Source organism: Halichoerus grypus, chromosome 1, assembly GCF_964656455.1.
Source record: "Halichoerus grypus chromosome 1, mHalGry1.hap1.1, whole genome shotgun sequence".
Lineage (NCBI taxonomy): Eukaryota > Metazoa > Chordata > Mammalia > Carnivora > Phocidae > Halichoerus > Halichoerus grypus.
Window position 1 is genome coordinate 200,587,019 of NC_135712.1, and position 22,322 is coordinate 200,609,340.

Below are 22,322 nucleotides of genomic sequence, written 5' to 3' on the forward strand. Positions count from 1 at the left end.
GGGCGCTGGGGAGCCCCCCACCTCCTGGCTGAGTCCCAGGGTGCTGTCCCTGTGGCGCTGGCTGCCCCTGGAGCTGTGCAGGGAGGGCCCTGCAGTGGGCTGCAGTGAAGGGAAGAGGGCCTTCCCTTCAGCTGGTCTCCTCTCCTGGGGAGAACCTACCAGCCTGGGCTAGGGGTGGGCCTCTCTCTCAGTTTCCCTCAGAGGGCAGGGCTTCTCGAGGCAGATGCATGCTCTTCTGGATCTTTCACTATTTAGCTCGCCTGTGATGGCCGAGGCAGCCGCCTGAAGCACCTCTGGACAGGAGGCCATGAGGCAAGGTCTTTCTTGCTCCGCTCCTGACACGCTGTTGGGGCCTCAGCTTCTCCTTTGAGTCACTCCTGTGACAAGACCTAACAAGCTGTTTGCAAGGCCTCACTGATGGGGGCAGGGAATTGGAAAGCAAAGGAATCTTGAAATTCAAGCTGGTTTTTAATCTATTAGCTTTTGCGACAGAAGAATTTTTGTGACCTTGATGGCGAATCTCTCTGTTGTTTTCGCCTGTTCCCTAGAGCCAGGAGGGCGGGAGGGACCCTGCTTCCCTCCAAGTAGCTGTCTTCTGGGTGTGCTTTGGGGTCCTGAGGTCTTCCTCTCTTAGAGGACTGACTTCTTGTCCTTGAGACAGAATTCGTCCTCTCTTTAGATTTTAGTAATTTCGGTTTCTACATGGGCTTAGATTCTGTTTTTAACAACTCTGTTGTGGCATAAAGAAAACTTCCCTTTTCAATTGAGGTATACTGTGCATAGAGACAAGTAGACACATCAGCCCAGTGATTTTTACTAAGCAAACACACGATGTCATCAGTCACTCAGATCAAGGAACGCGACAGCATCCCTGCATCCCCCTCCTGCTCCCTGCCCAGGTGCTTATGCCCCAGGAGTAATCACTTGGGACTTCTAACACCAGAGGTTGGCTTTTCTTTCAAACTTTAGATAAATGGAATCATACCCTATGTACTCTTCTGGGATCTGGCTTCTTTTATTCATTATTGTGTCTGTGAGCCGTTGGGTGTGGCCATCAGTTCATTCTTCCTGCTGTCCAGTATTCCATTGTGTGAACATACCACATTAGATCCATCCTACTCTAGATTTTCAGGCTGGAGCCATAGTTTTCTATTCCCGGTCTTGTCCATGTTTTGGTGAACACGTGTACGTCTGTCTGCTGGGTATTCCCTAGGAGTAGAATTGCTAGGTCATAGGGGAGATGCTGCCATACAGCTCTCCCAGTGGCCATACCGGTCCACACTCCCACCGGCAGTGAATGAGAGTTCCTCTCCAGCGCTCCAGCCCTGGTTAGTCTTTTCCAAGTTGGCCCTGCTGGTGGAGGTGTAGGTGGTTATCCCTTTGTGGCTTAAATTTGCATTCCCTTCCTAACTGATGCTGTTGAGTATCTTTTCATATGTTTATGTGAAGTACCTGCTCAAGCCTTTTTGCCTCCTGTCCATTTTTGTTGGATTGCCTGACACTTTTTCCTATTTCTAGGAGTTCTTTGAGACCTGGGTAAGTGCTTTGTTCTGTATATGTATTGCATTTTCTCCCCTTCTGGGCCTTGACTCTTCACGCTTTTAATTGCATTCTTTGGTGAACAAAAGAAGTTCTTTATTTTTATGTAATCCAGTTCATCAGGGTTTGTTTTTTTTTTTCCCCCTGAATATCTTCTATGGTCTGCTTAGGGAAATAATTGCATATTCCTAGGTCATGATGACATTCTCTTATGTTATATTCTAGAAGTTGGTTTTTTTTTTTTTAACATTTTTTAAATTTAAATTCAATTAATTAACATATAATGTATTATTAGTTTCAGAGGTAGAGATCAGTGATTTATTAGTCTTATATAATACCCAGTGCTCATTACATCATTTGCCCTCCTTAATGTCCATCACCCAGTTACCCCATCCCACCACCTCCCTCCCCTCCAGCAGCCCTCAGTTTGTTTCCTATGATTAAGAGCCTCTTATGGTTTGTCTCCCCCTCTGGTTTCCTGTTTTATTTTTTCTATTCTAGAGGTTTTGTTGTCTTACCTTTCACCTTTAGATTTCCAGTCCATCCGGAATTTTTTTTCAAGATTTTATTTATTTATTTATTAGAGAGACAGAGCATAAGCACGGGGAGCTGGAGAGGGAGAAGCAGGCTCCCCGCTGAGCAGGGAGCCCAACTGGGGGCTCCATCCCAGGACCCTGGGATCATGACCTGAGCCCAAGGCAGACACTTAACCAACTGAGCCACCCAGGTGCCCCCAGTCCATCCGGAATTTATTTATTTTTGCGTGCTGTGAGGTAGGCATCAAGATCCCCCCAATGTGGATATCAGTGACTCAGCACTATTTATTATTTGGCACTTGTTTTTTAGAAAGAAGACTGTTTTCTTGTGAATGGTTGGCACGCAGCATCCTTCATAATACTGCTGACCTCCCACAACATCTTGATAATCGTTGTAGTTATTATAAAAGTAGTAAGAGTAGTGGCTTTCTTTTTTTCCTCCTTTTTTGGGGATGTTACTCAGTCCAGCGCAGTAGACGGGCAGCTCCTTGTAGGCAGGGACAACTCTTAAACTTATCTAACAAAGCATTCAGACATTTCCGAGTGCCCGTGGCAGTGGCCCCATACGGGTATTCTGTGTCCTGGGACCCTGAGCCCCCCAGGCTTTGTGTGCCACCAGAGGACTTACCGTGGACTTGCAGGGAAGGCAGGGACCCGCCACGCCAGTTCCTCCAGAGCCTCTTGGCCCTGCCGTCCAGGCCCCAGACCAACTGACCAGGGGTGTTCTGACTAGAAATCCGAGTTGCCTCAAACAATTGCTTCTAGGTCACTTGTTTCAGCCTTGAGCTGTATGTTGTAAATGGACCGCTGTAGACATCTGGGCCAGGATGTGGTTGATCTATAGTACTAAGTATTGTAATGCAGATTCGAAATGCAGTTCATGTTCTTGTTTCAGGGCAAAATGTGACCCATGTTTCACCTCAGGATAGTGGGGAACACTTCCCCAACCCACACGCTTCCCCACATGCTCCTCACATGTTCCCCGCACGCCCCCCAGCCACCTCCAGCGCGAGTATGGATACACATACCTGCCCACTCCAGTCCCCACACACCACACAGCCACTCCCACTACACGCCCAGCCCCCAGCACCCTCCACCCACACCTATACATGCACACACAACCCCCCATACTCACAACCCCACCATACCCTCAGCAACCGCCCCCCCCACACCCGAAGCAGCTGGGAGGGGCTTGTCTTTCTACGCCATTGCAGAGGTCCAGGAGTCCCCGCTGGAGAGCTCCATGTGGCTCGGCCTGCTTCCTTCGGGGCCCTTCCCTTAACCCCAGGTGCCCTGGCTTTTCCCTGGGTTTGTTTTGGAGGGAAGCAACAGCTTGTACTCTTGAAAGAATTCCAAGAGGAAAAACAGTCACTGTGGTAACGACGCCCTGTGGGGAGTAAAATCCACACTCCAGAGCTGTTTTGAGTCAGCTTCTAAAGAGCCGCTCTGTCTAGAGAAAATATGAGTGGCTGGAGCAGAAGACATTTGTCCTTTCAAGGACAACCCCTCCCTCCTGCCTCCACACTGTGTTCTGGGCGGGGTACCACTAGATTTCTTGTAGGTCACTGAGTCCTAAAGAAAGTGCACCTGTGTTTGCTACCTGGGTGAGGAAGCCATCAGATGAGAGCAGAACTTTCCTGCCCTGAGTCCAGGAGCCCGGGACTGGTCAGGAGTGGGAGAGCGCACTGGGCTCTCTGGGGCAAGGAGTAGGTTACTGAGCCCTTTGAGCCCTTCTTGTGCATCCTGTTGAGTGCCTGCTCTGTTCCAGGGCCTGTGAAGAGCTTGGGGACTGAGGTCAGCAAGGGCGGACTGGGGCTCAGTGGGGAGACTGTGGACCCGCGGACCACCTACTGTAATTATAATACAGCGCACTGCGGTATGCTGGGGAGGGGTATCCTAGAACTGTGAGCATCCTGGGGATGGAAGGCTAGCGGGCGCACTTGTACACAGTAGGACAAGGTACACTGCGTAGAGGAGGGAGCTTCTGAACCTGCCGTGAATGCACTGACCCTACTTTATCTCCTTGGTTAGCTTATGGGACATGTCCCCACTTGGGCTCTGTGCCCCAGGCTGCACAGCTCTTAAGATGGAGCCCGATGGGGCGGGGGTTCTGAGTTTCTCTGAGGAGGGACTGAGTGCAGGGCATGGAAGGTGATAGCTCTTTGGAGGCATGGCAGGGCAGAGCAGGCAGATGGGGAGGTAGTCCGAATTTGGGAAGCCCACCTGTGGAAGCCCCCTGCCTCCTCCAGGGCCCCCACATCCTGTGGCTAGCCTTTTCTGATTTGGACTCACATTTTCTTTTTTTTTTTTTTTTTTTTTTAAGATTTTATTTATTTGACAGAGAGTCACAGTGAGAGAGGGAACACAAGCAGGGGGAGTGGGAGAGGGAGAAGCAGACTCCCCGCCGAGCAGGGAGCCCGATGTGGGGCTCGATCCCAGGACCCTGGGATCATGACCTGAGCCGAAGGCAGGCGCTTAACGACTGAGCCACCCAGGCGCCCGGACTCACGTTTTCTTCATGCATGTAGGATCTGCCCTTCGAAACTGGTCCACCCAAGGGCAAGGGCCAGGTTGTCCCCTGGGTGACGCTGGTGGCCACTCTGGGTGAACTCAGGGAAGGGAAGAGGCATTCGTGTGGGGATCTGCTCTGTGACCCTTTTTGCAGTGGGGTGGGGGAGTGAGCATGGCTTGGGGGGTGGATGTCATGGGCCTCACGCAGAGGGCGCAGGCCTCATGCTAGGCTCCCCTGTCATCACCGTCATCACCATGGTTGGTGCCTGCCCACTGAGGACCTACTCTGTGCGGGCCATCGCACAGGGCTCCTCACACCACTTCCACTCTCGTTTAGCAGCTCTGTGCAGGAGAGTGCAGCCCCAAGAAGCTTGCAGTCGCCCAGGTCCACCCCACGGCACAGCCCAGCACGCTGGTCACCCAAGTCCACCACATGATGCTGGTCAGCACCAGGCTGCTTCCTTGTGCGCTTCTGCCTTCTCAGCCCCTCAGCCCCTCAGCCCAGCACAGGGTTTAAAAAAGTACACTTGGCTTCTCGAAATATGTGTAGGTGAGGATTAAAAGACCTTGTTTAAGCAGTATTTCCTCCCACAAATAGATGTGCCAGTTCTGACTTGTAGTTTAAGTTTGGTTCCAATTAGGATTTTATCACTTGTGGATCACACCAGAGAGGAGACAACTGTCTTACCTTTACTTCTCCCCAGACTGTGACACTCCGAGAAGCAGCTGATCAGAGGTTAAAATAGCTTCTAGTCTCCTAGAAGCCTCAGCGCACTTTGTTGCTCTGTGAATTTCTGGCTTGCTTGGGAATTGATGCCCAAAGAATTTGCTTTTCCAGCCTGGGCGCCCGTGTTGGGGCTCAACTCCATGTTGGGATGGAGGGATGGGGAGACGGACCCCAGGCCGCGTGAGCTCCTGGCTTGTGTCAGTGGTTGGCCTTTGTGATGGACTTCACGGGGATGCCGGGGCCAAATAACAGAACAGTTTACACCCTGCGCCCAGCTTCTCCATTTGCAAAGTGGGCATCAGAACTTGTGCTCTGCTTGCATCCCAGGGTCTCCCTGTGGATCCGATGAGCTGTGGGACCTAAGATGGTTTTGAGCCTTGAAAGCACTGCACATACTTTGCTCTTAGGTTATTGCTATAAAAGGTCATGTGTAGCCAGGGTACTTAGTTGTGAGCAACAGAAATCTGTTCTGGTTGGTTGGTTGGTTGGTTGGTTGGTTTAAAAAAAAAGAGAGCCAGGGGTGCCTGGGTGGCTCAGTGGTTAAGCATCCAACTCTTGATTTCAGTTTGGGTCATGATCTCAGGGTTGTGAGATGGAACCCCGAGTCGGGCTCTGTGCTGGGCATGGAGCCTGCTTAAGATTCTCTTCCTCTCCATCCCTCTCCTCCCCTTCTCTAAAAAAAAAAAGAGAGAGGGGCACCTGGGTGGCTCAGTCTTTAAGCGTCTGCCTTCGGCTCAGGTTGTGATTCGAGTCCTGGGATCAAGCCCCGCATCGGGCTCCCTGCTCGGCGGGAAGGCTGCTTCTCCCTCTCCCACTCCCCCTGCTTGTGTTCCCTCTCTCGCTGTGTCTCTCTCTGTCAAATAAATAAATAAAATCTTTAAAATAAATAAATAAAAAAAAGAGAGCCAACCTTGGAGGTCCGCAGCCAGAAAGAAGCCCAGCATTTCTCAGAAGTGGCTCAGTGAGGAAGCCCTACTGCCTCCGGGTCCGAGACCCTGCAGCAGGCTCCTGGAGTCCGTCATGCCGCAGCTGCTACCAGAGAGTGGCCCCCCGTCCTGCCCCGCTGGGAAAGCGAGTGTGGGGCACTTTCAGCCTCTGTACTTGCAGCTGGCTCTTCCTTCCCCAAGCCTCAGTCAGAGCTCCCCAAGTAAGGGAGGGGTGCAGGCACGGGGCGGCCCATAGAATGCTGGGCACTCGGGTTCCATCTCCTTCCTCCAGGGCTGTGGGTGACACGGTAACCTAGACAGACCAGCTCCCTTGAAGTCAGGAGACCTGGGGTCTAGCGCTAGCTCTTGCCCTTCTTGCCCTGCACACTTTCCCTGGACATCCTGCTGCCCTCGGGATGTTTCTGTTGTGTGAGCGCTTTCTCCGGGTTTCTTCCCACCCTGCCTGCTCTGTGTCCAGAGCCCTCCCAGGTCACCACAGGAGCCCTCAGGCAGCTTGGTGTGGCCTCGACAAGGTCCCTTCCTCCCCTGGGTCAGCCTCTGTAAGAGGAGGGACGTGGTCCGACTCACAGCCTCCTCAGTTGGACAGTGTGGTAGAAGTGTGACCCGGGGGCAGGCAGGCTTTGGGAACATTCAGACTTCAGGTCTTAGCCTGGAAGATTCCAATTTGGTAGGTTCTATTTATAACACGTTCTGTGGGCCACTGGATCTAGTTCCTCCCGTACCAGATGTTATTTGAGGCCTTTGCAACCCTGACAGTTTGTGGTTTTTTTTTTCTTTTCTCATTTGGTAAGGATGGACGTGGTCCCACTTCTCTGGCTCTTGTGCAGAACGCATGCACAAACCTTATTTGCGAGAGTTTCAGAAGCATGATGCAATCAGAAAACCTCGGCTTAAGTGCTGACCTATCTCTTATCAGCTGTGGGCCATCGAGTACGTCCCTGAGTTGTTCTGAACGACGTTGGCGGGTGGGACGACAGTACGGGACCCCAGGGAAGCCGGGCGGGGGTGGGTGGGGACAGAGGCCCCATGTGCGTGAGAGGGAAGGGTGCGCGGCTTTGTGAGCACCACATGGCACTGCAGGGGGACGGGGCTGTCCCTCCACCCAGACTCACAGGCAGCTTCCGTCTGCCGTCCTGGGGCTGAGAAAGTGGCTCTCTTGACCCATATCTGACTCGTTTCTCAGCGGCTTCAACCTTGCCCTTCCCTTTCTGGTCCTTTCCTCATGCTCTCTATAAATAACACTCTAGTCCCGCTGTCGCCCCCTCCCTGCCTGTCCTCTGGCTTTTGCCGGCTTCTCAGAGCTTTGGGTTTGGGTAAAGTCGGTAGCCCCTGGGGCAAGCCTTCCCATGCGGGCTCCTCCTTCCTTCTCCATGGACACAGGGCTCGGGCTCCGTATACCTGCTCCTCCCAGGTACTCTAGCCCCCTGCCCTGCCCGTTCTGCCCTCCCCGGACGGCCCACACTTCTTCCGGGTGAGTTAGGTTTCATCTTGTCAGCTCGTAGTCACTGGGCATTCCCACAGCACCCTGGAAGCCAGGGCGCTCACTTGGGACGTGCTGTATGGTGACTCTCCGTTCACCTGTCTGCTTCCCCTTTCATCTGCCCCGAGCCCCCTGAGGGCCACAGTCATGGCTTCGTCACCTTTCTGTCCGCCCGATGACAATATTTGAATGAAGAAATGAAGCAACTGGACAGGCACGTGGATTTGGGAGTTGGCTGGGCTGAGATTTTTCTCAGGAAGAAGCCGACTTGCCTTTCCTTAAAAGTCTGTAGTCTGCAGCCAGACCCAGCAAGATGAACTTGACTGGGTACGAAGTCTATCCAGACTGTGAGGTTTCCAAAATCAGTTGTTCAGGCACGGACTGGGGGCAGTTTGATGCCTGCCCGTGAGGCAAAGAGCTGCACACCTTGTTGATCACAGGCTTTGAGCAAGCCAGCGGCGTCACGTGGATAACAGGAGCCCTGATGTGGTCCTGTTGTTGGTGGCTGTCAGGGAACGGTTTGGGGACCCAGCACTGCTGTGAATGGGCACATGGGCCTAGTGTGGGGGGGGAAGGGAGAAGGGTGTGATTTTTCAGGGCCACTCACTGGGGTTTTCAGTCCCTTGCTTGCTATTTCCCTTGGATCCAAGGATGGTGAACACACTCTAGATAGGTTCCCTCTTCCCTCTGGGGCTCAGGCGGAGAATCCCGTCCACCATCCAGAGTTCACGTGCAGGGGACGGATCTGGTGAGGGTCAAGACACCAGCTGCATGTCCTCGGGACCAGAGACTCTAGGTGGCTGTTCCATTCCCCAGAACTGGCCAGCTGGGTCCCCCGTGCGGCTTCCTGACTCCAGCTGTCCACGTTGAGGCCACGGGAAGGGGGTTCCAGGCCAGCCCCCAAGTGCCACACGGGGCTGACTCCTATTAGGGCGGGGGGTTTCTAAGCTTCATGGGCCTTACTGTTGGCTTTTGTGACTCGGTTGCCCTTGCTGCAGCTGTGAGCTTTACCATGGTGAGGAAGTCCTGGTGGTTGCGAGTTCTGCTTTGTGGCGGGGCAGGGTGAGAGGGTGGGGAGGTAACCTCATCGTTCACCATCAGTTCGTTTCTTAACTGAAATTTTTGTCTAGAACGGGGGAGCTGTCTGGCCTGGTTGGAGGGCACTTGACCTCCATTGTAGCTGCTGGTTTGGCTACTGGGCCCAGTCCCCGGCCGCAGACGGACGCTGGCATGTGCAGGCCTCAGTCTCCCCTCCCCCTGCCCCGCAGCGTGCTGGTCCTTTGGGTTTCGTGTGTTTTTAAGCTCAAGAACGGTCACTAAACATTGACTGGGCTGTGTCGGGCCCGGGGGGCCAGCCGTGCCTTCCTGCTTTCCCGTTGAGCCAGGTGAAGGTCAGGAGAGTCTGTTTAGGGTGTGAGTAGTCAAGACAGTGAGCCACAGGCAACTGGGTTCCGCTAGCTGCTTTTGTTTTCAGATCATTTTGTTATTAAATCATTTTGACAGCAGAATGAAAGGAAATGGAAAAAATACTACCCACAGTCATATGTGAGCCTGTGAAGTTTTGGGCCACATACGTGTCGTGTTGGCATGGGTTGGCTCATGGCTGTGTGTGTGGGCTCGGTGCCTCTCACGGTCCTGGGTGTTCTGTGTCGTGGTGCTGTTCCTGTGACCACACAGGCCAGGTGCATGAGCACGTCGGACTCCCCTCGCAGTTCCAGTTCTCCCTGTTAGGAGAAATACAGCTGTGAACTCCTCTCCGTGCATCGCTCTTTTATCTCCTTGTGCTTTGCTGGGTTTGAAGTTCCTGGCCCAGAAATGGCCATATCTCAGGCTCCTGATGGTTTGGTCATGTCTGTCTGAAATGACACCAGGAGGAGATGCGAGGTGGTGTGATGCTGACGCTGACTTGCCGTTCGACACTGTGTGTTTGAGGTGGGCGTGGGAGCATGGCCAGAGCAGAGGGCTGGCTTCTACGGGGGAGCAGCCTAGGTTTGATGCTCACCCTGTCCTTTGGACCCTGGCAGCCCAAGCTGTGTGACTCTGGGTGGGTTACTTACTTGCACTAGACTTCGTTTTTCTAATCTGTGAAAGAAAGCAGTGCTGACCTTATTCGATTTTTTTTTTATTTGAGGGAGAGAGAGTGTGAGCACGGTGGGGGGGCGGGCAGAGGGAGAGGGACAAGCAGGCTTCCCGCTGAGCAGGGAACCCAATGCGGGACTTGATCCCAAGACCCTGAGATCATGACCTGAGCTGAAGGCAGACGCTTGATCTACTGAGCCACGCAGGCGCCCCTAGGTTTTTATGATGCTTAGTTAAGTAATGATTACTTCAATTAATTGGATAATCAATTGCCTGGCTTACTGTTATGAGCACTGTTATTACAGGAAATACAGCAGAACAGGGATGAATAACAGTGGGGGCCAGCCCTCCTCAGAGCTCCCCTTCTATTGGGAAGTCTTCTGATTTGATGGGCCTAGTTAGATTTGATCCTTACCACACCCCTAAGAAGTGGACGCGGTTGAGATTTTTGCCCTCACTCTACAGGAAAGAAGCAGGGGTGCAGGTGCTTGGCGGGGGGTGGGGTGGGGGGGTGAGGGGGGTGGGCAGAACAGACAACTCAGTGGTGAGCATGCAGATGGATGTGGTAGAAAGACCTGTGTGTGTGGCAGCAGGGAACTGGGTGGGCTTCTGTTGGCTGGGTTCCCAAACCAGGGGGAAGGCTAGGGCTCTGAGATGCATAGACCTGAGTTAGGTGCCACTGAGGCTCAGTCCTCACGTCCGGGAGGCCTAGTGATGCCTGGTGTATGCAGCTGTAGGGAGGAGAGCCTTGTCTGTAAGGGGACGAAGTAGCACGTGTGTCCTGCCTCCCCTGGGTTGCTCCTTCTCTCCTTTGCCGGTAGTCCAGCTGCTGTTAGGTGCCAGGTGCTGGGGGACAGCGACGGACAGGCCCCTCAGAGCCTCCAGTCAAGGAGGGAAGACAGATGACAAACAAAATCGCGTCCAGGTAAAATCGAACGTCTGGGACAGTTCTCAGTGGAGGGCTTGCCTTCTGCTGAACGTGGGTGTAACCTTCAGGCCACAGGGCCGGGAAGGGGCTGAAGCTCACCCGCCGTCTGTCCGCCTCCGTGCCGTGTGGTGGCGTGTGCAGAACGAAGGCTTCTGTGGGGAAGCCTCGCGCCCGCGGTGCCCGTGCTTCCAGCCTGGGGCCCTTGTCCCTCATCCCCCAGGGAATTGGACAGGTCATTCTTAATTTGAGCTTCAATTTTTAAAAATTGCACATTTGTCATCTGCAGAAACTTGGCAAAAAATAAAGAAGCACTGTTAGAAAAGGATGATGTCTTCCGTTCCCAGGCCACTACCTTTTACAGTGTTGGGGGGCGGAGCAGTCTCTCTGCCGGTTGGACTGACCGTAACCTGTCCTTTGCTTCCCAGCCTGGATCTGGACCCTGGGCCCTGGCTCCCTCTTAGGTCTGTTTTGGTTCCTAGACCTCAACTGGCTCTCCGCTTTCTTGTTTGTTTGTTTGTGGGGGTGCGGGCGGAGCAAGGGGTGGGGGGTGAAAACAGAGGGACCAGCTGGTTCCCCAGTGTTGTGCGGTGAGAGGCGGGGTTCAGGTCAGGCCCGTTGCCGTCGGACAGCAGGACCCCAGGATGCCAGCAGGCTCTCGCCCACCGTGGGTGTCAGCAGGGTGTCTACCCTGCACCCAAAGGTGGACCCAGGTTCCCTTCCTTTCAGTGTCCCCGCTGAAGTAGCGCCGGCCCCGCTCCACAGGGGAGGGGACAGAGAGGTCCTGTGGCTTGGCCTGGGCACCAGCTCTGGTAAGCTGTGGGGGTGTGGTCTGTGCCAGGCCGGGCCTGCTCCTGGCTGTGCTCGGCCCACAGTGTCCCCTACAGGGAGGGCCCTGTGGGAGCTTGGAGCCTTGCTGGCAGCCCAGAGGAACCGGTCCAGGCCGGCTGTGTGTGAGGGAAAGGGGGGGCACTGGTCTTTGCCCTGCCCTCAGCATGACCTTTCAGGGGCTTCTTTCCTGCTGTGGATGGTGGGGGACCACGGGGGCCCTGCCAAGCCTCTGTACTTCCCCCCACTCCTTGAGGTGCAGGACAAGTAGCACTTCCTTTGGAGAGCCTCCCCAGATACCCCCCCGTGCTGCCCAAAGAACTCCCCCCACCCCACCCCCACACCCCCGCCATGCTGTTGACACCTTCCCTTTCCTCCTCGGGGGCACTACCCCCTTGAGAATCTGAAGAGCTGTGGATTCTTACTCCAGAGAAATGAGCCTTTTCACACCTGGGCTGTTGTGTGTGTCTGACCGTTGACCTCTGGGATCCCGTCCATGGACCCAGGCTGAAAGTGCCCCCCACCCCGGGTCTGTGAACGCTAGGTGCCCTCTGTTCTGTTCTTTTTCCTCCTCAGGACCTGCTCTGGCGTCGCTAGCACAGGGAGCCAGTCAGTATTTGTGAACCAGTCATCTGCTGGGGGGGTCATGTGGCACCTCCTTTGAACACAGCGCGGGCCCCAGCTGTGCGTGCGGCAGGACCAGCAGCGGGCTTGGCTTGCCACCCCCCACCCCCCACCCCCCCGCCCCATGCAGGGCGACAGCCGCCATCCTGCGGCCAGGCCAGGTGGTGGGGCCTCTGCGGAGGAGCCGGCCCTCTTCTCTGCTGCCGGGGACACCTCACTGGACCCCTGAGCCCCGTCCACCTGAGAGCTGCTGGGCCCTTGCTCCCGGTCCCCTGAGCACTGCCACCTTTGTGGCCCCGGGCGCCTTCTTCTCCCTGAGTCCCGGTCAGAACCTGGAGTCGGCCGTCTGACTCCTCCCTGTCCCCCAGAGCCTTCGGGCACCCCTTGTTCTGTCGCAGCGCCACTGGCCTAGTTCCAGGCCCTTATCTGAAGGCCTTATCTCCAGCTTCCCTACTGTTACCCAGCACTTTGTCCTCTCGGCTCAGAAGCCTTTAGGGAACGCCTGCCCCCGCAGGAGAGCAGTGACTCTCAGCCCTCAGATGTCGGTCCCCACCCTCCCTGCTGGACGCTCCGAGTCCAATTCTCGGTGCCGCGCTGAATGTGGAATCAGAAGATCGGTCCCCCTGCACAGACGGTCAGACTCATCTTCCGAGGTCCCCGTGAAGCAGACTTTGTGGCGCTGCTTGTCTGTTCTCAGGATTGATGAAAGTGAAAGCTTATCCTGACCTGTCAGCTGCAGGCAGTCTGGGCCTGCAGCCCTGCGGTCTCCGCAGCCCTGCCCTTCCGGCCCTGGCCCCATTCTCCCTGCCCTTCAGGGGCTGCGGCCGTGTCCACCTGGGCTGCAGGCTCTTCTCCTTCCTCCCTGGCCATTCCGCTCTTGTAGCCGTGCCGTGATACAGGTGACAGTGTCTGTTTTCAGAGAAGAGGAGACCGAGGCCAGACAGGTCAAGTAACTTGTCCAGGGTCACACAGCAGGCTGAAATGGAGCTGGGCTTTGCCAGGCAGGGTCTGGCCCAGAGCCTGTGAGCTCCACCACTTTACCAGCTGTAGGTGGGGTCGGGCTCGTGGGTGCCTGCCCTCGAGGGACTCCTCACCTGCTGAGCAGAGTGGACATACAGGCCAGGTAGTCCCTGCAGCAAACAGTGCTGGGGACCCCGAGTCGGGGGCCCTGCCAGGATCATTGCCCGGGAGACTCAGAACCTCCCTCCCACCCTTTCCCCTCACTCTGGGCAGTCGAGGACTGCAGGGTCTGTGCCCAGGTGGTGGCATTAAGCCCCGGGCTTATCACTGCATCTTCAGGGTGAGTCAGACGCTGCGTGCCTGCCCTGCCCCCTAAATGCCCTCGGAGCACAGCGCCTGTCCTAGCCGCACCCGACAGGAAGTCCCTCCACCCGACGGGGGGGCTCCTCTGGTTCTGAGGATAGGCAACAGGGTGAGATTGTGAAACCTGCCAGGTTTGTCCTCGGCAGCATCAGTCCCTTCCTGTCCCCCCTCACCCCCTTCCTGTGCCTATCTCGCCTTGACTTTTCCCCACCCTGGGCCCACATCCACCGGAAAGGCGCAAGCTGGGGCCAGCTTCCCCTCTTCTCAGGGGACTAGGTTTGGGCTTTATTCTTTCTTGATTGTTGACCAGAAGGGCCATTTCAATGAACAGCTCACCGGGCACCCCCAGAGCTAATAAGGCATGTTTGCCTGGGCATTGGAAAGGGTTTCTGTACCTGTGAGTTCCTGTTGGGTCTCCAGCTGCTTCAGTTATGGGCTAATGGTAGGGGGAACTTAGATCAGAGAAAGGAGTGTCTCTCTGTGAACCCTTTCCTGCGTCCTTCTTTCTCTTCTGGAAGGAGGAACCCTAGGCAGCAGCTCCTCTTGGGATGAGGGAGGGGCTTGTTCCTTGTCCCCTCAGCTCAGGAGCTGCTCCTTCAGCACTGCTGTGCCCCCGAGGGCACTTCCCGACCCTCATTTACTCTTAACCAGCAGCGGGCTGGGACAGGTCCATGCCGGGAGTGGACCGTCGCACCTGGCTTCTGGTCTCCCTATCTCCCATGACTCCCCTTCCAGGCTGCCACTATGCCCTTTGAGAGTGTTGGCCTGGGCTCGGCTAAGCCCGCCCACAGCCCTGGAGGAAGGCCTTGTCAGCCCCCTCCAACCTTGACCTCCCCCAGTCCTGGCTGAGCCAGCCTTGTGGGATGGCCCCACAGGTCTGGACAGTGCCCTTACTCTGCTCTCATGGCTTTGTACCAGGCAATTACCATTCTTTAGCTGCTTGGTAACCTCCTGTTGGACATTCAGAGCTGAGTTTAAGGGTTACCTCCTTCTCTGACAACACCTTGGCAATCCCTTGCCAATTCCCCAGGTGTACAAAACATGGAACAAAGTCTTCCTAACCACACATGGCACAGAGTTACGTTTTCTGAGTCTGTTCCTTTAAGTAGATTTGAGATCCTTGAGGGTAATGTTCTTGTTTCCTTTATCTCTGTGCCCAGGGCGGACCCAGCGCACAAAGGGGGAGCAGAGTTACAGAGTTTCGAGGGAAGAGGGACCCAGTCTGCCTGGATGGGGAGGGGAGCGGGAGGAGAGGCAATAACTTCCCTTCTCCCCCGACCTTCTGCATTTCTGATGGTTGACTAGAGTTTCTCATGGGGCTCAGACAGCAAATATGGATTGATGTGCTCCCCCCATTCCCTGCAGGGGTACTCAGCTAATGAGCGCTTCTTCTGGGAAGGGACTGAGGAGCAAACACATTGTTTAAAACACCAAGTCTGGAATGTCCCAGAATTGATAAACCTCTGGCTGGTCTAATATTTTATTACTTTTTTAAGTAAGCTCTACGCCCAACATGGGGCTTGAATTCGTGACCCCGAGATTAAGAGTTGCATGCTCTGCTGACTGAGCCAGCCAGGTGCCCCTCCAGCTGGTCTAAGAGAGAAAGAGAAAAGACGGAGGTTGTCAGCGTCAATGGATATCATTACAGATCCTACAGATGTTAAAGGGATTAATAAGAGAATGTTATAAGCGGTTTTATGCCAATACATTCAGTAACTTAGGTGAAATGGATACTCCTTGAAAGAAACGGATTAATGAGACTGACTCAGGACAAAATAGAAAACCTATAGAGCCCCGGATCTAAAATCTCACAAAGAAAACTTTGGGCCAAGATGGCTTCACTGAAGTCTTATCATAGATTTAAGGAAGAAGTAATACCAATTTTGCACAACCCTTACTTTATTTGCAAAAATTTGGTTTCTGGCAAAAGGATTTCAAACAGTATCAAACAGCTCAGTTGGTCTCTGTTTTGGGCAGGGCTATTCTGAGGCCCCTTAAGTCTTGCATCAGAGACCCCTTCCCCCTGCAGGCTGTGGGAGGCATTTCCAGGAAGAGGCAAGAGGACCCTGGTCCAGGACGTGGCTTTCCTACCCTCCGCCACCACTGTTTCCAAGAGTTTGGCTCTTCTGGAGTTGGTGGAGAGAGTAGTTAAATTGGCAAACAGTTGGTGAAGGTTGTCTAGTCCACGCCAGGAGGGGCTCCAGGAGATTCCCCCCCACTTGAGGAACACATGAAGGACTTGAGGGAGGCCTGGATATGAACAGGAATGACCACATGCCTGGGCCCAGACGAGTGATTTGCCTATTGTCTGGGAACCTCAGAAGGCTGCGTGGAGGAGGTGGCCTTTGAGCTGACCTCCAGAATTGGCCAGAGAGTGGGTTTTCTTCGGGGTTATGAGAATGGGCATATCAGGATTTGAGAGACAGAGGCTGTGGTGTGAAGGTATTCTGGACAGGGGCAAGTGTGAATGGGCTGTAGGGCAGGTGTTGGGGCCTCATGAGGCTGCCCCTTGAGGAGAATGGCTGTTGTCCTGAGCCTCTGGGGAGCCAGCGAGAGCTTTGAGCAGAGGAGCGGTGTGATATGACCAGCACCTGGGATGCGGATGGTAAAGTGGAGGGAGGCTTAGGGGAGGTGGAAGAGGAAAAGGAGGCAAGTGCAGCAGGAAGCTGTGTTCTCTGGGGCAGAGGGGCAGCCAACTGGCAGGCTGGCCAGCAAGCACGGCAAGGGGGGGAGCAGCTGGGGGCTGGGTTGCGGTGGGCACCTGTGGAGGTGGCGAGGGAGAGGGCAAGGACCGGAGAACAGGGACTGGGAAGGAGGGAGAAAGGTGGGAAATTTGGGGAAGGGTGTGTGTGTGGGGAGGGGTTAAAGCAGTGAGTCAGATTTAACTGTCTCGGGGTGGGTGGGGTGTCTCCAGATTGCCGGGGATGCTGTGCCCCTCAGGCCCTGCCTGCCCTCCGAGGGTGTGCGCCAGGGCCTGGACCTGGACTCGGGCTGGCTGCAGCCGGTCAGAACCAGGGCTGAACCGTGGGGGAGCCGGGGAGAGGTGGCTGGGGTCAGAGCTGTTTTTAGAAACTGAGTGCCACTCTTCATACACTCTCTCATCTCTCTCCTTGGTGAGAACACCGGGCAGGGGTCGGAAAGACCTTGATCCACATCTGCAGTCACCATGGATGGGCTCTGTGGCCTCGGGCAAATCTTTTCTCTTTCCCTGATGGCCGTTTGCCAGGCTCCCTGTGGGTTCAACTGAGGACCTTCCATTCTGGGGGCCCTTTGAGGCCCTTAGGCTGGGGTGGGCCGTGAGGGTGGTCTCCACCTCCTGCCGCCATCCCACGTAATGAGTATCCTGCCTTGGGACCGAGGCCAGGATCACCCAGAAGCTGTTTCCCTGCTCACGAATGCTCACTGTCCTGTCTGAGTTGCTGTTGAGCGTGAAGCCTGGAGCGCACCTCGTCCTTGCGTTTCTGTGGCCTGTGTATGTGTTACCCGCCTTCTGCCCCACACGCATCTCTTCATCGTTCTGAGCACCTGCTCTTCACACAGCAGCCCAGGCCGGCATCATCCTTAACGTCACGCTGTGGGCAGTTAATGGTGCGGCCCACCCACCAGACTGCTGGGCATTTTTGTAAAATGTCACAGAGATAGTTGCGTGTTTTCTCATTTATTAATGGATAACCAGCCTGTGCCAAGGCACTCGAGTGTCTCTGGGACTCCAGCATGGCGGTGTGGCGGTGGCTGACGAGAAGGGGCTCGGTGTTTGCAAGGGACTGGTTCCCAGAGGCCGGTCCTGTCGTCCGCACCCTCCTCTGCCAGCAGGTCCAGGTTAACAGAGCCCCGTGGAAAGATGCCGTCCTGGGGGGTTTGCCCACCAGCCCACGTTGGGGAGAGCTGAGCCTTTCTCTGCCCTTCCACCTCTGTCCTTACTTACCAAGGGGAGGCAGGCCATCTGGGAGCCTGCTGACGGGCAGTTGGGAAGGAGCTTTTTTTTTTTTTTTAACTGTTCAGGCTCATGGCTTGCTTAATCCACTGGCATTTCGTCAGGGAGAGGGGAGCGTGTGTCCGTTGGGCCTCCGTGGAAGGTCCTACCCAGGCTCCCGCCGCCCTGGAGGCCACACCGAGAACCCTAGCTTGTTTCTCATTTAGGAATTTGTACTCTGTCCTCCCTTCCCTTTTTGGCCATCACCAGGCGAAAGCCTCTCTGCCCCAGGGCTTGCTTGTCCAGCGAGGTGGCCAGGCCCTTAGGAAAGGTCCTTCTGCCAACAGGTCCCCCAGCCTTTCCTCTGGCTCCTCGTGCCTTACTTAGGACTCTGGGCAGCGCCCTCTGAGACCTTCCACACCTGCCTTGACAACTTGACCAGCATTCACCTTCACCAGGTCTGCTACTCCAACCACCTGGGTGTTCTGCAGACCACACCCACTTTTGCTCAAGCTGCGCCCCCCCCTCCAGGAAGGCCTTTCCTACTCCTGTAACCCCCACATTCTCTCCATCCCTCCCCACCCCACCCCACAGAACCATGTTGACCTCTCTCACATGGATGCCGTCACTCGTTCCTGCTGCTTCGTCCCTGGGACTGGGCTGCTCTGGGCTGAAAGAGCAAGGGCTTACCTTGATCCGCTCACCTCATAAAAGCATTTCGCTGGACCAAACGCCTCTATGCTGGTTTTGGGGGGGGTCTCCTTCCCTGTAAGTGTGAGGCCAAGAAATGGTGGGGTCTGGTTGTTCTCAGGTGTCCGTGATGATCACTGTTAGGAAGGGATTGATAAAGCAAATGCCACTCTCCGGAGGCAGCTGTCAGTGGTATAAACAAACTTGGAGGAGAGTTAGCACACGGAGCTGTCTTCCTTAAAATTTATATGTCAGCTCTGGCTCTTTCCTTTTGTAAACTTTTTATTTAAATTCAATTTAGGTAACATATACTGTGTTACTAGTTGCAGGGGTAGAATTCAGTGGTTCATCAGTTGCACATAACCCCCGGTGCTCATTCCATCACGTGCCCTCCTTCATGCCCGTCACCCCATGACCCCATCCCCCCACCCCCCTCCCCTCCAGCAACCCTCAGTTTGTTTCCTAGAGTTAAGAGTCTCTTACGGTTTGTCTCCCTCTCTGATTCCATCTTATTTTATTTCTTCTTTCCCTTCCCCTACGTTCATCTGTTTTGTTTCTTAAATTCCACATAGGAGTGAAATCATATGGTATTTGTCTTTCTCTGACTGATTTATTTCTCTTAGCATAATACCCTCTAGTTCCATCCATGTCGTTGCAAATGGCAAGATTTTTTTTTTTTTTTTAGTTTTTTTCTTCTTTTTTTTTTTGTAATCTCTACCCCCAACATGGGGCTCGAACTCACCACCTCGAGATCAAGAGTCGTATGCTCCTCCAGCCGAGCCTGCCAGGCACCCCTGTAGCTCTTCTTACGTCGTAGCGGCCTCCCTGTGGCAGCGCCTTGCTGATGTCTCAGAGCGCTGCTCCAGTCCGATGGTGAGAGGCACGTTGCAGCCAGTAAGGAAGGGCACAGTGACACCCTCGGAGGGCCGGTCCCGGCAGGCACGGAGACCCTGGAGTGCCTCAGCACGTGCGTCGAGAACACGGTCGTGTACATGAGCACAGACACGGGCACACGCCCTCCATGTCTGTCTGTCCCCAGGGCCAGTGCGATCTTAGAGTCAGGGAGAGAGGCCAGGAAGACACTTGCTTCTGCAGCTGGAAGCAGCATGGTGGTGTCCTCTGTTGCGGCCCCTGGTGTCCCTGGAGAACGAGTACGTTGTGTCAGGTTTGAGACAAAGAGATGTGGGGCAGGAGGAAGACAGCAGATTTAGAAGTTTTTCCCATAGAAACTTCAAACTAGTTCGCCTTCTCTCCATCCCCTGAATACACGGCAGGAGTCTTATTCTCAGCTTGGTTCTAGTTTGAGTTACGCTACTCCTTAAGGTAAGCAAGTAGGTGTTCCTAGAGAGGCCTCTGGCCTGGAAGCGGGGGTCAGGAGGCCCGAGCTTTTGCCCCACCCTGGTCGCTGGTGACTGCCCTTCCCAGCTGAGTGGGTGGCTCCATCCGGACCCATTGAGGGGTCGCCGACCACCTGCATTTCTCACCACTCAAACCTAGCTCCTCCTGCTGGTGTTCTCTGGGGGTCACCGTGGGCCTGGCCCGGGCTGGGGTCACCGGCTGTTAGGTTTTGTGGGCGTCGGGGAGGGGAGTTGAAGGATGGGCAGTGAGGCTCCGGTGTTGGAGGCTGCAACACCAAGCTGCTCCTTGCCAGGGTGAGAGGCTCCTGAGGTGTCCCGTTCTTCCCCAGCTCCCTGGGCATCAAGGACTGGAAGTAGGAGCATCCGTCTGAGCGAGTGGTTTTCTCCCTTCCTTTGCAGGACAAGGAAGACGGGGAGCCCAAGACCAAGCAGCTCAGAGAAGGGGAGGAGGAAGGCGAGAAGCACAGGTGAGGCCCGTGTGCAGCTCTCTGTCATCCCACCTCGGTGTTGACACTCTCTACCCCGTGCCTCCCCCACCGCCCCGTGGCTGCCTTGTGCAGGCCTGAAAAGCTCACCCTTCTCCCCAGCCGGAGCCTTCTTTGCTCCCTTTCCCCCACTGGCCAGCCACCTTTTACGCAGCCACCCGCAGTTTCTTCCCGACCCTCATGAAGGCTTATCTCCAAACCACTTGCATGGTGTGGGTCCACAGCACCTGCAAAATCAGGTCCAAACCGTGCCTGGCGTGTTCGCTCTGCCTGGGCCACCTGGCCTCGTCCAGCCCCTTCCGGTTCCCCGTAAGCCCTCTGACCCTTTGGAGTCTCCTGATGGCATCCTCTGTGTGTGCTTCTCCCTCGGCCTGGATTCCTTGTCCTCTCCTCTCCACCTTCCGTAGCTCGGTCTTCGTGTGGAGCTCAGCTCTGAGCCTCCGCTGCTTCCTCCCTGTCTGTGCTCCCCAGCCCCCTCAGGAGGCCGTGGAGAGTGTTTCTCTTTGTCAGATCCTGTCATCTGGTCGAGTCCACTTCAGTTGCCTGAACACGGTGCTCTTCCCTGTGATTGCGGGCACACAGTCTCCCCTCGCCCCTTCTCGAGGGCTGGCACCTCCACACAGCTTGGGTGCTGCTTTGCATCAAAAATACCTGGGGAGGGGCGCCTGGGTGGCTCAGTCGTTGGGCGTCTGCCTTCGGCTCAGGTCATGATCCCAGGGTCCTGGGATCGAGCCCCACATCGGGCTCCCTGCTCAGCGGGAGGCCTACTTCTCCCTCTCCCACTCCCCCTGCTTGTGTTCCCTCTCTCGCTGTGTCTCTCTCTGTCAAATAAATAAATAAAATCTTAAAAAAAAAAAAAAATACCTGGGGAACGTTTGCAAATCCGAAGTGTGGGGTGGGCAGGTGCTGTGTGGATGGTCTTTGTGAGCTGGGGAGAACCTTCCTGTTCGCCCAGCACTTCCACGCCAGAGTTCCAGGGTCTCGTGCCCTCCCTCCCACGCCCAGTCTTGAACTCGGGCCACAAGGGCCGCGGGGGAACTGTGCTTGGGATCAGACTTGGTTTCTGAATGGACAGGTCACCTTGATGTCCTCCGTTCTGAGCAGTCTCCTTCGGGCCCAGGGCTCGAAGGCATCTGCTCACATGGGGTAGTGGATCTGGGTGTCCGAAGTAAACTTCCCCGGGCGGGCTGGACTTCGAGGGCTACAGCAGGAGGTGGGGGACCCTCCCCGGAGGAGGAAGCAGGACTTCCTGATGCCACTTAACTTTACCAGCGTGCGTGGAACCTCCCCGGGTGCCGGCCCCTCATCGGGAGCTGATCTCACAGGAGATGGGGCTTTTTCAAGTCCACGGGGCTGTGTGTGTGTGCTTGTGTGTGTTCGCCTGCGTGACAGTTTCCAGAGTGGGTTCACACCGTCCCCACAGGCAGCCCTGTAGGGTCCTTGCCACCTCACCTATTACCAGAAATGGGAACGGCTCTGTGCTCAGTGGTGGTGCTGGGACCCCCGCCACCCTAGTGCTGGGCTCTCTGCTTTCTTGTTGGGTCTGGCCCCCTCCACCAGCCCCTCAGGGGGCCCTCACCGATGACAGAGATGAAGGCCAGGTCCTTGCTCTTTTGCCAAGCAATCCCACTTGTGTGGTTTGGGGGTGCATGCCTGCACAGTTTCCCCTGTTCTGTGGGACCTGCTGGGGGGACCTTCGATTTTCTTCTGGCTTGTTCTTACTTAGATTCTCGGTCAATCGCTGGCTAGAGCCTTGAGTCCTGGTTTCTGGGCTGTCTTCGCTTTGCTGGGAGGTCCCTGCTCTCATCCCCCTCCTCCTTGATGAGAAAGAGAAGGGGCATTGGTGAGCAGATGGGTGGGTCATACGGTAGAACACTTGATTGTTGAGCCATGGGATTGAATCTCAAACACGGTGTCAGTGGAGGAAAGAGCAGGCTTCGGAAGTGAGAACACACAGGGCAGGAACGTTTATATATATATTTCAGAAACCCACACGATGATAGAGGTGTTATTTGCTCCACAAGCCCTGGCTCAGTTGGTTGTCTGATTTGGCCTGGGAGGCGGCAGAGGACAAAACACAGTCCCTGCCCTCACGGGGCGGACGCTCTCTGGAGGCAGACAGACTGGACAGAAAAACAAGTGTGTGGGAAGAGGGCATTGAAGTGGAAGCTACAGACATGGGACCATGCTCTCCGCCGTGCACCCACTCCTGCCCTCAGATTAGCTGCTGGGAATCGGGGAGGAAACAGGATTAGGGAAGGGCTGTCACGGCCACAACATAGGATTTCTATAACAAAAACGGGGGAGTGGGGAGGAGCAAACCTGTCTCAAAAACAGCAGAGTGTTGCTTTTGTTGA

At 55.3% G+C, this 22,322-nt stretch overlaps 1 protein-coding gene and 1 long non-coding RNA gene across 3 annotated transcripts in view; one reads left to right on the top strand and one right to left on the bottom strand.

The window, feature by feature from the left end:
* CCDC12 (coiled-coil domain containing 12) overlaps positions 1-22,322 on the top strand; it is a 57,438-nt gene that overhangs the window by 17,499 nt on the left and 17,617 nt on the right. Inside the window, exon 3 of the mRNA XM_036107732.2 lies at positions 19,880-19,947. Within this exon, the coding sequence (XP_035963625.1) occupies positions 19,880-19,947 (68 nt within the window). The remainder of the gene's footprint in view (positions 1-19,879; positions 19,948-22,322) is intronic.
* LOC144382826 (uncharacterized) lies at positions 17,162-20,946 on the bottom strand. 2 transcript variants are annotated; one of them, XR_013450235.1, is made up of 4 exons: positions 20,193-20,946; positions 18,865-19,262; positions 18,137-18,259; positions 17,162-17,618 (listed from the first exon to the last, which is right to left on the bottom strand). It is a non-coding gene; the product is annotated as an uncharacterized LOC144382826 (long non-coding RNA). The 2 variants fall into 2 exon arrangements; XR_013450233.1 differs by lacking the exon at positions 17,162-17,618 and having other exon boundaries at positions 18,042-18,259.